This window comes from Schistocerca piceifrons, chromosome 10 (genome assembly GCF_021461385.2).
Source record: "Schistocerca piceifrons isolate TAMUIC-IGC-003096 chromosome 10, iqSchPice1.1, whole genome shotgun sequence".
Lineage (NCBI taxonomy): Eukaryota > Metazoa > Arthropoda > Insecta > Orthoptera > Acrididae > Schistocerca > Schistocerca piceifrons.
In genome coordinates this window covers 138593300-138606414 of record NC_060147.1, presented here as the reverse complement: position 1 = coordinate 138606414, position 13115 = coordinate 138593300, and the positions used below count along the sequence as shown (strand labels likewise).

General features: G+C 41.3%; 1 protein-coding gene across 1 annotated transcript in view; it reads right to left on the bottom strand.

Moving 5' to 3' along the window:
• Positions 1-13115, bottom strand: part of LOC124718777 (histone-lysine N-methyltransferase 2C-like) — a 434091-nt gene that overhangs the window by 236770 nt on the left and 184206 nt on the right. Inside the window, exon 37 of the mRNA XM_047244388.1 lies at positions 9031-9157. Within this exon, the coding sequence (XP_047100344.1) occupies positions 9031-9157 (127 nt within the window). The remainder of the gene's footprint in view (positions 1-9030; positions 9158-13115) is intronic.

Genomic DNA, 13115 nt, shown 5'->3' with positions numbered 1-13115 from the left:
GTGCACGTTTCTCTACATTAACCGCCCAAAAATACTTTCTCGCAACCGACACGACTAGAAGTTCCCATCTTTCGATCGGAAAACTCTACACACTGTCGATCTCAGGAAATTGCGACCTGTGAATGCTGTGCAATGACGGTGAATGTAGATCTGCATTCTTGGTGCAGTTCGGCAGTGCGAGTTGTCTCCGATTTTGAACGGGAAGGTGCAGCTCGTGTACACCTTTCGGGCCGTTAGTGTACCTCACACTGTCATTTAGAGCTCAGAATACGACTCCGTTGTAACTTTACGGTCAGAAGGGTTGCCGGCACGGGAAGTCGTGTGCCGAATCGACGTCATCTGTACGTCGGACCGCTACCATGACACGTGGTTCCTACCGGTCACTCGCAGTCTGTCGTCGACTGCCACCTAGAATGACAACTCGTGGGTACCCTCGGTAGAATGCGACAGGATTGTGCACTGTCTTTTTGGGGCAACTGGGAAGGCCGTCAGAACTCGGCTAGGACTCGATCGTATCCACACGGTCAGTTCGGCCTCTAACTGTCTGCTACAAACACGAGTACAAACTCCCAGTACTGTGGTGCACAAAGAAACTAGGCAAAGAAACACCGAGTGCAGAATGCGAATCACCAGCACCGCGTTCTCTCCTCCGCCGAATGCGAGATTTGTCTGAAGCCCGCCAAATGTCATCAGGAGAGAGTGCGGGCAGACGGGTACCGACGCACGTCTCGGGAGTGCAGTCACGAGAGATTGACGAGGTCGGCCACATTTTCGGCTGTAACTGCGTACAGATGTCTGACATCTCTTGTGACTACAGTATAATTCAGGAGCCCTGTAGTATCACCCTACAGTCTTCCCTTCCACTCAAATTTCAGCTACGGGTTCGTCTTTCGAGATAATTGCGCACAATCGAACCGTATCGACTTCACGAACACCTTCCTCCGGCACGCGAGAATCACTCAAACGCAGATCGGCAGACACGGAGCTCTCCAAGTACACTCTACAGCGTGACATCACCGGAACCCTGCCCACTCTCCGGACTATTTCGGCAGGTCCGTCGTCAGAGATCGGGACAGGCTCGAGCGGTGTATCGAGTATTTGCGGATACCTCGCCGAGGAGGACCCCGACGAGTTAAAAACGCAGCGAGGGGAGCGACGAGGCACAGAATATTACTCGACAGCATACATCGATTTAACAAATGTGCTTTTCCAGACAGACAGACTTTATTTGTGTTGCCCATCCCTTTTTTAAAAAATATTTCACAGTAAAGTCTGTAGTTTGAATTTTGTCAACTGACTGCATACAACAAGAGCTTAGTGTGTGTGAACAATGCAAGAGACGTGACAGCATTACCAGCCACCTGTAGATAGCTAGTTAGTTAGTTACATGTTCCATAGATCATTTAAATGATCATTTTATTAGAACGGTACGGACTGAGTCCACTTACAGGATATATATGCACGATTAGCGTTAACATTAATGAACACTTTATCACTATTCCTATTTACGCAACTACACTTTACATTTTTTTGTAACTGGCAACCAGTTTTTAAGTAGAAATTAGTTAAGGGAATAAAAGGAGTTTTCCAGGAGAAATGATTTTAAATTAGATTTAAATCTCGTTTCGCAACCTGTCAGACATTTTATGTTATTGGGCAAATGATCAAATTTTATTGCTGCATACTGCACACCTCTCTGAGCGATTTACGGCTTTAACAAGTGGCAATAAATGTCACTTTGCATCACTGTTCTTCTCAAATGTGACGGATTATTTATGACGAATTTAACTAGTGAAAATACGTACAGCAGAGTCCCGGTAATCCGAACGTTCAGTTAATCTGAACATGAAGTACGGAAAACTGTGCTGTTAACTGCTGTACATACACAATATTTTAGTATACACAGTACAGTAAACACGTATTAGAAAAATTGGCAAGAAAACATTAGGTTCAAACAATGCGCAACAATGAAATAAAAGCTGTCAAACTTACTAAAATACGACGGACATTTTATCTCTACTTTTTAGATGACAAAAACTCATTGTTTTTTGGCGTAATGAAGACAGTCTGTTATATGACGCACAGTTGCGCCATCGTCTCACAAACATCAAATCGGCAGGTGTACCAGTGGGCTGCTGCTCCGAAGAACGTAGCACGAGGTCGAGGGCTCCTGCTGCGTCCCTGTGTGGCACCCGCTCTCCTCCGTCGCTTTCCAGCTCACTGTCACTTCCGTCACAGCAGCCCACTTCTTCCTGGTCTCGATCACAGCAGCAACTCAATCAGCATCAGTAAGGTTCTCCACACATGCCCCATTTGCTGCTATCCACTCGTCTATGTCCCCCTAGCTTCTTTACATCCAGGTATTGTCTGTATCATTTTTAGTAGACTTTCCTCTTTGTTTTCAACTAGGTTGTTCTGAAATTCAAGAGATGTCCACAGTTTTCTCCACGATTTTCTCAGAGTATTTTGTGAAATATTCAGCCATATCTCAGTGACCCAATAAACAACATCCTTCACATTGGTCTTTTTTATTTTGTTCACTAAAAGAATGCTGTCATTTTGCATCAGCTTTCTTAAAAACTGTATTCTGTAAATCAGTTTTAATGTTTGCAGTACGCCCCGGTCCATCGGCTGTAGAAGTGGTGTAATATTCGGCAGCAAAAACTTCGCCACAATTTCTCCGTCACGTAATTCCTCGGCACTGGGGTGGGATGGCACGTTATCGATCACAAGGATTCCGCGGGGAGACAAATGATTTACCTTAGAAAACTGTCGAACAGAGGAGACAAACTGGCCGTGAAACCGTTCTTTTAACAGCTTACCGTCCATCCGTGCTTTTTTCTGGTTGCGATAATATACGGACAGAGACTTGTGTTGCGGTTTTTAAAAGCTCTGGGTCTAGCAGATTTTCTGATCGACATTAAAGGCAGCTCGTGATTACCGGCAGTGTTGCTGCACGCTAATAAAGTCACACAATCTTTACACATTTTAAAACCAGAAGCACGGTCTTCTACTTTTGATGCCAGGCTTTTTGTGGCAATGCCCTAAAATTAAGGCCAATCCCGTCAGCATTATAAATTTGTTGGGGAGAATATTTTCACACTCTTATCATTTTTCTGAACTCACAGTCAGAAGAAAGCTTCTCTCCAGTAACTGCTAGCTGATGAATTCTGCGACTTTTTTGAATCTGTCCAACTGACCCGTACTCACACTAAAAGACTCGTCACCATTCATTAACTTGTTAACATAAACAGCCTTCTCCTGAACCAGTGCTCCACTCAAAAAGATTTCCCCTTTCTCTTCCCTGCGTAAACCGAAGGAAAAGAGCTTCATCCACTTTATTGTACTGGAACTGCTTCAAAGTCTGCCAAAATTCGAGTGTTTCTCCCGAAGACGTCTCACAGGACTGTTCGAGCTTCACTCGGTTCTTATTCCGATCACAAATGGTTGCTTTACCGACACCCAGTTTAGATAAATTCTGACCATTGTCTATCGCTTCAAGTATTCAGTTTTTCTTTGAGAGTTAACGTTGTATGTTTCCGTTTACTCGTGACGAAAATACGTACACCACTACATCTGAACGAAAACAATACAACTGTTACACATGCCAGCGATCGATAACTAATGTAACCGAGCGCTTTGCGAGCCAACTGGCAGTGCACTGACCGCAGACACTACAAAGGTCTCAACAACGCACAACAACAAGGGCAGGGAGTGAGAGTGAGCCATTGTTCCCACACTTGTTCCCATTTGTTACCATGGTGTATGCACTTACCTGCTCAGTATACTTCACATTCTAGAAACTCGTCACCGTAATTCTGGCTAATCTGAACAAATCAGTAATCCAAACAATGTCCGGTCCCAATTAGTTCGGATTAACGGGACTCTACTGTAATGCGCATTTAAAATGCCTAGCTCCTTGAAGCGGTAATTACATGGCATCTGTGGGTGAACATCATATATCATTTTTACTGTTCACTTTTGTGCAATCAGTACGTTCTTTCTATGTAGTGAGTTGCCCCAGAAAATTATTCCGTACGACATTACCGAGTGGAAATATATAAAAATGTCTGGAGGTCAATACATTTGTTTCCAAGATTAGCAATTACACAAAGAGCAAAAATAGCTGAACTTAACTGTTTGAGAAACTCAGTATTATGATTCTTCCAGTTCAAGTTTTCATCAACAAGTACACCCAATAATTTGGAGCATTCTATCCTATTTATTTTTCATCAACAAGTACACCCAATAATTTGGAGCATTCTATCCTATTTACTCATTCCCCCTCACAAGCTACATCAATTGTTGGTGTGAAACCTTTCCACTCACATATAAAAGAAATAGAAGTACGTAACCAATGGCCTACGGACAGCACAAACATACTCGGTCTTGGGTTTGAACCCTGCCACTGCTTAAATTTTGGATAAAAATCATTAATAATGTATGCCAAAGATTTCAGTGTAATAAGTCATTCTAGTTCTGCCAACACCCTTATTAAAGAGAGCGGACAGAGGTTCAGGGCACTCTCTTGCCCTTGGGGTAGGAAACTGCCACTAAACGTGGAAGAATCACCAATGATCAATGGCACATGACAGTGCAGAAGGCAAAGAAAACAAAGGTACAGGCATATGGAATAAGTCCAAAGATATGTTAGTGGCTCGAAGACTTCATAAGTAATAGGATCAAGTATACTATCCTCAATTGTTTTTGTTTTGTTTTGCTTTAGGGCGCAAAAAACAGCTGGGTCATACGGACCCAAGTCAAAACCAGAGAACATGAACACAGTGTGGAGTTAAACGACTATGCATCAGTCCGATGTACAGAATAGGAGACAACTAAAAACAGGCACGCGAAAAAAAAAAAACCATACAGTAATGGAGGTCCAAAACTAAAAATTAAATGGCCTTCAGCACATTGCTGTCGTGGATAAAAATTAAAACGCATGAGGGCCGAGAGAGATTGTCCGAGATGCTGGGAGAAGCTTAATAAGCCAAAGCTTATTCCCACAAAGGGAGGGGCATTGGCAATGCCAAAGGAACACCACCACCTGACTGACAGCAATGCAGAGACCATTGGAGGGAATATAGGTACTCGAGGGCAGCGGTACCAGGACTGCAGCCTCGTTTCCTGGCAGACCGACATGACGAGTGACCCACAGAAATGTGACACTGACTCCACCAACAGTGAGCAAGTGACAGGTTTCCTGGACCCGCTGCACTAAGGGATGGGCGATGTACAGCGGACATAGACTTTGAAGGGCACCGAGTGAGCCTGAGCAGAGGACACAATTGGAAAGGTTGTGTCGCCAGATGTACTCCGTGGCCTGATACGAGTAGAAGAGCTCAATGTTGAGTGTTCATCAGAAACAAGGGTATCATCAGGAGCCCACCACGGACATGTGATAGGACCGTTGTTGTTTTCTATATACATAAATGATTTGGCAGATGGAGGTAGGCACCAATCTGCAGTTTCCATTTGTTTCCGGGTGATGCTGTGGTGTTCAGGAAGGTATCACAATTGACTGGCTGTAGGAAAATACAAGACAACTTAGACAAAATTCCTAGTTGGTGTGATGAATGGTGGCTAACTCTAAATGTGATAAAATTTAAGTTATTGTGGATGAGTAGGAAAAAAAACCTATGATGTTCAGATACAGCATTTGTAGTGTGCTCTTGACAAAGTCACATCAATTAAATATCTGGGCTTAATGCTGCAAAGCAATAAGAAATAGAACGAGTATATGAGGACCGTGGTAGAGAAGGCAAATTGTTCACTTCGGTTTATTGCAAGAATTTTAGAAAGTGTTGTTCATCTGTACAGGCCAGATATAGGATGTTGTTGCAACCTATTCTTGAATACTGCTCGAGTGTTTGGTATCCGTATCAGGTCAGATTGAAGGAGGACATCGAAGCAATTCAGAGGCGGGCTGCTAGATTTGTTGCCGGCAGGTTCAAACAACACGGATGTGTTATGGAGATGGTTGGGGAACTCAAATGGGAATCCCTGGAGGGAAGGCAAAGTTCTTTTTGAGGAACACTACTGAGAAAATTTAGAGCCAGCATCTCAAGCTGACGCCTTAATGATTCTACTGCTGCTTAACATACACTGCATATAAGGACCACAATGATAAGATATGAGAAATTAGGGTTCATACAGAGGCATGTAGACAGCCATTTCTGCATGTAGACAGCCATTTCTCCCTCACTCTATCTGCGAGTGGAACAGGAAGGAAATGACTAGTAGTGGCACAGGGTACCCCCACCACACACTGTACAGAGGCTTGCAGAGCATCTATGTAGATATAGATGAACCACTGTATGAAAGACACACAACGTGTATCCACAGGACATGTGGCCTATAACTGAAAAATGTCACAATGATATCTCCACTGACAAAAGATCCCAGAATAGTCCCTCATACTGATCTCCGAGAGGGGACTGCCGAGGGGGAGGTGACCGTGGGAAGAAGATTGAAAGACAGACGAAAGGATGATATTCTGTGGGTCGGGACGTGGAATGTCAGAAATTCGAACGTGATATGGAAGCTAAAAAATCTGTAAACGAATATGTAGAGGTTTAATCTAGATATAGTGGGGGTGAGTGAAGTGAAAGGGAAAGAAGACAAGGATTTCTGGTTAGATGTATATAGGGTAATATAGACACCAAGAGAAAATGCTGTAACAAGAGTAGGATTCGTTATGAATAGGAAGGTAGGGCAGTTGATGAGTTACTGTGAACAGTTCAGTGGTAGGGTTGTTCTCATCAGAATTGACAGCAGACCAACACCAACAATGATAGTTCACATATGCATGCTGACAATGCAAGTGGAAGATGAAGAGATAGAGAAAGTATACGAGGTCATCGAGTGGGTACTTTAATTCTCTTTTAGAATACTGCTGTGCAGTGTGGGATCCCTACCAGATAGGACTGACAGAGTATATCAAAAAAGTTCAAAGAAAGGCAGCAAGTTTTGTATTATCGCCAAATATGAGAGAGATTGTCACAGAAATTATACAGGGTTTGGCTAAAGAAAAATGGAGGCACATTCATAGGATTTATCAATACGAAAAAAGCGTTTGATAATGTCAAATGGTGCAAGAGTTTCAAAAGTCTGAGAAAAATAGTGCTAAGCTTTGTGAAGCATGGGACATATACAATAATTACAATAGCCAAAAGTGAAGAATACAAGTGGAGGATGAAGAACAAAGTTCTCAGATTAAAAAGGATGTAATAAAGGGATTTAGCCTTTCACCACTTCTGCTCAATCTATACTTCTATGATGCAGTGACAGAAATAAAAGGAAGATTCAACAGTGGGATTAAAATTCGAGGTGAAAAGATATCAACGATAAGATTCGCCGACATTGCTATCCTCAGCAAGAGTGAAGAAGAATTACAGGATCTGTTGAATGGAATGAACAGTCTAATCAGGATAGAATATGAAGGATTGAGAGTAAATCGAATGGGGGGGGGGGGGGGGGATTGAGAACAGCAAGAAACTTAACATCAGGATTGGTGATCGTGAAGTAAATAAAGTTAAGGAATTTTGTTACCTAGGCAGCAAAATAACCTATGACGGACAGGGAAAGGAGGACATCAAAAGCAGACTAGCACTGGCAAAAAAAAGGCATTCCTGGTCAAGAGAATTCTAATAGTATCACATATAGGCCTTAATTAAAGGAAGAAATTTCTGAGAAGGTTGTTTGGAACACAGCATTGTCCGGCAGTGCAACACGGACTGTGGGAAAACCGGAACAAAAGACAATCGAAGCGTTTGAGATGTCACACTACAGAAGAACACTGAAAATTAGGTGGACCGATAAGATAAGGAACGAGAAAGTTCTACGCACAATTGGCGAGGAAAGGAATACACGGAAAATGTCAACGAGCAGTAGGGACGGGACGGTAGGACATCTGTTACGATGTCAGGGAATAACTTCCACGGTATCAGAGGGAACTGTAGAGGAATACAGAGACTGGAATACATCCGGCAAATAACTCAGGACGTAGTTTGCAAGAACTACTCTGAGATGAAGAGGTCGGCACAGCAGAAGTTCGTGGTGTGCAGCATCAAATCAGTCAGCAGACTGACGACTGGAGAAAACAAAATTAAGGAGTGAATCCAAAATTGAAACCTGAGGGACTACTTTTCTGATTTTACCCCAATCACTAACATTTTCTACCTTTCCGACATTATCTGAATTATTCAGCACAACTCGTATGCTCGAACACATACGAAGAGACACTACTGACGAGGTTCGAGATTTGGATATTCTGTTTGTAATGTAATTTGAAAGTAGTAACAATAATTTGTACAGTTCGACTGCCGGTCAGTCCTAGGATTTAACCTGCCACTGAGCATTCATCTCACCTAAGGTAACGATTTGTGTACGCTACAAATTGATCCGCACTGTGTTTTCGACCTCACAATAAACTCCGGTCCCTCTGCAACTGGCTGGTATTTCAGTTCAGAGGTCAGAGGAAGGTAAGGGCAAATCACCTCCAGTAGGACCACACCTAGTAAAGTACAAATCTAATCGATAAGGACAGCTCTATCTTTCGCTGACAATTCCACGACAAATATACTTCTGTCATTAAGGAGTCTCTCAGAATCCAGAGTGAGTGACAACGGAGGCCAAACCTCGTCAGGAAGTTACCCCCGGGTCCCAGATAAACCGGTGCAGTGGAGCAGTTGTGAAGTAGGTGGGTCGACAGACTGTACCCGAACTGCAGAATCGTCACTTCTGTAAAAACTGCCTCAGATAGACAGACTGTGACAACAGCTGTGGCCTATTTCAAAAGCAGCACGTGTACAAGTTTAAGACTAGTTAAGACTGAGAAAGACGTGATCTCCGAATGAACTTTTTCGTTACCGAAGTTCAATATTTTGCAGTAGCCTCTGTTCCAGCTTTTACTGAGTTAACCCCTCAAAAATACTGCAAAATTAGTGAGAGTTTCTGTCAAGTTCTAAGTCTGACACAAATGTAAAGCCGTCGAGTTTTCGCAAAACGAAATTCGCACCGTACACTTACCTTGCACATGTATAGGGAGTCGCTGCAGGTGCAGTCCCGTCGCCGCTGCCGACGGAGACGTCCCGCCGGGTGCACCGCCGGCGTAGTGGGTGGGGCTGGTGCCCGGGAAGGCCTGCCTCGCCAATACCTGCACAGACGCGTCTCGACTCGTACCGATAACAGTGTAGAATTTTTCTTTTAGTTATGTATTTTGAAATGGAACGTTCTGTGATACCAAGAAAATTGTAAATCAGTAAACTCATCATCATCGTCATCATTTATCTGCTATGTTAGTGGGTCCTTTGCCTCTCCATTTTCTGCGATCCATTGCTTCCTTCTTAAGGCTGCTGTATGTTGTACCGTCCATCATGTCATCCAGTATCTGGAATCTCTTCCTTCCTCGCTTCCTTTTCCCTTCTACATAACCTTCTGAAACTGTTTTTATCAGTCCGTCATTCTTTCTTAATATATGCCCAATCCAATTTCTTTTTGTTCTCTTTATTACATCTAGTAAGTGTCTTTTCTCTCCCACTCTTCTCAGTACCTCTTCATTTTTTACTCTGTCCATCCAACTTATTTTTTCCATCTTCCGCCATGTCCAGATCTCAAAAGCCTCCAGCCTTTCTCTGTCTTTTTTCCTCATAGTCCATGTTTCAGCGCCATACAGAAGAACACTCCATACAAGACATTTTATGAGTCTCTTTCTGAGTTCTCTGTCCAGACCGCTGCAGAAGATTCTCCTTTTCTTATAAAACCCCTCTTTTGCCATTGCTATCCTTGTTTTAATTTCTGTGGTGCACTTCCAGTCGGTGTCTATCCAGCTTCCAAGATACTTAAAATTTTGCACCTGTTCTAGTGTTTCTCCATTCAGCACAATTTTTATTTCCTTATTTCCTCCTATTGCCAATACTTTTGTTTTATTTGTGTTAATTTTCATTCCATATTTTTTTCCGTTAGTTGCAATGGCGTCCACCAAATCCTGTAATTCTTTTTCCCGTGTGGCTAGAAGGACCATGTCATCAGCAAATCTCAAGCACCCTACTCTTCTTCCTCCAATTTCTACTCCTTTGTCATCTAATGAGCATTGGTCAATCATATTTTCCAAGTACAGGTTGAAAAAGAGTAGGTGATAAACAGCATCCTTGTCTTACTCCTTTCCCTAGTCTGATCCAGTTTGTACTTTCTCCTCTCACTTTAACTGAAACTTTTTGATTAAGGTACAGTGAGTTTATAAGTCTTCTGGTTTTCCAGTCCACTCTCTTTTTCCCTCATAATAGTCGCCAGCTTGTCCAAATCAGTAAACTAGCTGTCAGAAAATACGATGAGCTGAATGCTACACTGTTTGCCAAACAAATTTTTCTTGTTGTAACTGTTGTGTTGGAGCACTGGTACTGTATAAATTTTTTCATCATTTTTCTGTCGCATAAGCTTGTGCTAAAAACATTTGGTGTCCTAATAATCATATGTCATCTCATTATAGAAATTGAAATTAGGTGGACAAGCAATTACTTCTCGAGGAACTGCAACAAATTCCCCAGCCTCTGTGACGTGCGTTTTTGAAAGTACTGGCTTCCATAACTGTGATAGTTAAGTGCAAAGCATATTTGTTGTCTTTGAACACAGATATTTTCATAGCCGTATACGACATTCTGGGTTTCCCATGTTTTTAACAATATAATATGTGTCGCTGTGACAGTGTATTAAAATCTTACTTGAATGCAAAATAAACACTGCAGCACATGTTGGGGAAGTAGATATTTACGAAATTCTCTTGAAATTTGTTGTAGTTGTTCTTAATGAATTTTTTTTTTTATTATTATTAATTGGTGAAAGCTTACAAGCAAATTTTTCTTAACTGGTTTGACTGATCCTTTAAGCAACAAGTGTTAAATATTTTGATCACAAATAATGTTCAACCCTTACTTGGGTCTAGCCCTCCCCCTCCTAGACAATCTCATGCAGTAGCTGTGTAGCAAACACGTTAACATACTACTACTACTACTACTACTACTAATAATAATAATAATAATAATAATTATTATTATTATTATTATTATTGTTGTCATATTTTGAGATAGCCACAGCCTGGGAGGAACTCAAAGATGAGGTCATCTGTAAAGTGAAAGAAAATTCCTCTAATCAAAAAGGAGAAACATCCATGACAGAATGACACATTCAATAAAGTAGTTAAGAACAGGAAAATGGTGCACAACAATTTCAACTGTGACAGAACTCAAGTTAATCTGGTACCATATTGGAGGTGAGGAAGCAAACAACAAGAACCACCAGGATAGTCAAAAGTGAATATGAAAAGGATCGATTGCAATGAAGAGTAGATATTTCCGAAGCTACAACATGAGAGACCTCAAGAAGACATTTAAAACCAGAATCATAGCATAGCAACCACAAAATCTGTGTTTCAGAAAAACGGATGGAGTACTGGCACTGAACAGAAAAGATAACAGAAAGACAATGGCAAGGTACCAACTACAGAAAACCAGCAGAGAGATTCCCAAAGTCAAAATCACCAGATAAATTGGAATCAAGAGACAAATAATGAAACTGAAACACAGCAGAGCACCAGGAGAAGATAGCATCATAGCTGAACTGCTAAAGGAAGAAATAATAGACTGATATCTTTATTGGTCATCACATATGAAATTATATCGCAGTGCCCGCTAGATTGCACACAGTCTCTACTGGAAAACTAGATAGGAGAATACCAAGCACGCTTCGGACTGGGAAAAATTGACCTGTTAAAAGCAATGCCGGTATTTAGATCTGAACAACCAGAATTTTTCAGTATTTGTTTGGTCTTGGTTACAACATTCTTAAATAATTTTTGCTTAAAAAAAAAAAAATATGTTTATTTGTAAGGCATTGTTGGCCGGGAGGCCCCATGCGGGGGGGAGTTTATTTGTAAAATTTCCATTGCTCTGAAATGTCAGACTATTATAAGAAATGGCAAAAGCAGTCAGAGCTATTTTAATATCAATGCCGACAGAACAACGAACAAATACATGACATAAGAATTGGTACAGCATTGCTGACACAGTGATGTACCTGATGTCTTTTACTATCCAGAAGCAATGTATCCTTGAAGATGGATACCAGGCTTGTCATATGTAGCCCAAAAATAATTATCCTTTATGAAGTTCTGTGGCTTCTGAAGGGCTGGTGCTTTCTTTGAATGACACTTTTTGTGACGAAAGGAGTTCACTTACAGATTAGCACGTTATATAATAAGTTTTATGAACATAATCAACAGTAACTAATGGCCAATGGATTAATTCATTACCGAAATTTTAACTGTTGCCAGGTAATTGTTAATGATAAACGTTCTATTTTGCCCGCTATCTAAACTGTTCATTTGAATTTTTTGAAAGAGCGTTGTTGCTCAATTGTATTCATATTCTTGTTAAAAAGTAAGTAAATAAATTTGAGTACAATGCCCCCCCCCCCCCCCCCCCACACACACACACACACACACACACACACACACACAAAACCCTACAACTTTTGTTCAAAAACTTCTGATTTATCTATCATCTGTAATTAATAACAAAGGAAAAAGTAACTTATGGCAACAGTAACAAATAAAAAGAAGAATAATTCATTCATTGTTTTCACAAACAGGAAATAGCTGATCTACTGCTTGCGTTTACATAGCATGCCGTTATCTGGTTGTAGTCCATTGGAACAGGCAACTCAACACGAAAAATAGCAGTCTCCAATCGATTTTCATCCTGTAACACCAAGTATTCATAATGCCTTGAAAGTAGTAAGTTCCCTAATCATACTATAATCATTGGTGGAGACTTTAATCATCCAACAATTAATTGTGTAAATTACAGTTTTGTTGGTTGTGGGCACGATTAAGACATCCTGTGAAACTTTGCTAAATGTCTTCTCTGAAAACTATTAAGGACAGATAGTTACGAACCCCACTCGTTATGGAAATATATCGGATCTAATGGCAACAAATAGACCTGACCTCTTTGAGAATGTAGACATCAAAACTGGTATCAGTTATCAAGACGTGGTGGAGGCAACAATGATTACTAAAGTACAAACATGCAGAAAGATGTATATTTTCAGTAAACTAG